Raw genomic sequence first — 1,039 nt, 5'->3', positions numbered from 1 at the left:
AGGTGGGCCTGCAGATGAGGGACACAGAGGAGGTGGGGCGGCAGCAGCAGGGGGCTGGGCAGCAGGAGGGGCCACAGCAGCAAGAGGAGGAGGAGGTGCAGCAGGTAGGTTTACAGGAGAGGGGCACACAGCAGGCGGCTGGTCTGCACACTGGTCGGCAGGTGAGGGGCACACAGCAGGCAGGTTTGCAGCAGGAGGGACTACAGCAGCATGTAGGCTGGCAGCAGGAGGGGCCACAGCAGCTGGGCTGGCAGCACAGAGACAGGGCAATGCAGCTGGGCTTGCAGCACACGGGCAAACAGCAGCAGGATTGGCCCGGGGCACAGGGACAGGCTTGGCAGCAGGAAGACCCACAGCCAGTGGACTGGCAGCAGGAGGGGGAGCAGATACTTGGGCATGGCTGGCAGGAGGCGGGCACGCAGCAGACCGGCCGGCACACGAGGGTGAGGCAGGAGGCGGGCGGGCAGCACGGGGCCGGGCAGCAGGAGGGGTCGCAGCCGCAGGGCTCACAGCAGCTCTCTGGGCAGTCGTCCAGCTGCCAGGAGGAGTCCCCCGGGCATGAGCTGGGCAAGCAGACGTTGCTGCTGCGGCTCACGTCACTGGAGCAGACGGAGACGGCGGAGGCCGAGGGCACGCAGGGCCCGGAGAAATAGCTGTGTGCCATGGTGGGAGCTGCTGGGTGGGGGCTTTGGGCAGTGAAGTGGGAGAGCAGGGGCTGAGTGCCTGGTGCAGCCTGTCTGGGTTGGGCTGGTGGGGGAGAGGGTGAGTGTGAGTGAGTGAGTGTGTGAGAGTGAGTGAGTGTGAAGGTGTCCTGGCTGGGGGGCCTTTTATACCCACCTGCCAGGAGGATGTGCCAAGGGGCGCCTGAGCCTTCTTCCCTGTTGTTGTCTAAGCTGCGCCCGCAGACCCATCATTAGGGGATGGTGCTGTTGTGGCCCAGGAGGTGCCCATTGGCACAAACAACCTCACTTGGGCCTCCATTTCCTCCCTTCAGGAAACTTGTTGCCAGATCCAGGCTAGTCCGGAGCATCCTGGGACA

The 1,039-nt window shown here is 65.2% G+C and overlaps 1 protein-coding gene across 1 annotated transcript; it reads right to left on the bottom strand.

Moving 5' to 3' along the window:
- Positions 1 to 8: 8 nt before the first annotated feature.
- On the bottom strand, positions 9 to 664 carry LOC123255450 (keratin-associated protein 10-8-like; the record flags this gene model as incomplete). Its single annotated transcript, XM_044684241.1, has 1 exon — positions 9 to 664. A coding segment is annotated over exon 1 (656 nt), but the record flags the coding sequence as incomplete, so codon positions are not given.
- Between the last annotated feature and the right edge of the window lie 375 nt (positions 665 to 1,039).

Source organism: Gracilinanus agilis, unplaced genomic scaffold, assembly GCF_016433145.1.
Source record: "Gracilinanus agilis isolate LMUSP501 unplaced genomic scaffold, AgileGrace unplaced_scaffold46862, whole genome shotgun sequence".
Taxonomy (NCBI): domain Eukaryota; kingdom Metazoa; phylum Chordata; class Mammalia; order Didelphimorphia; family Didelphidae; genus Gracilinanus; species Gracilinanus agilis.
The sequence above is the reverse complement of the archived record's forward strand: the minus strand, read 5'-3'. Positions and strand labels throughout refer to the sequence as shown.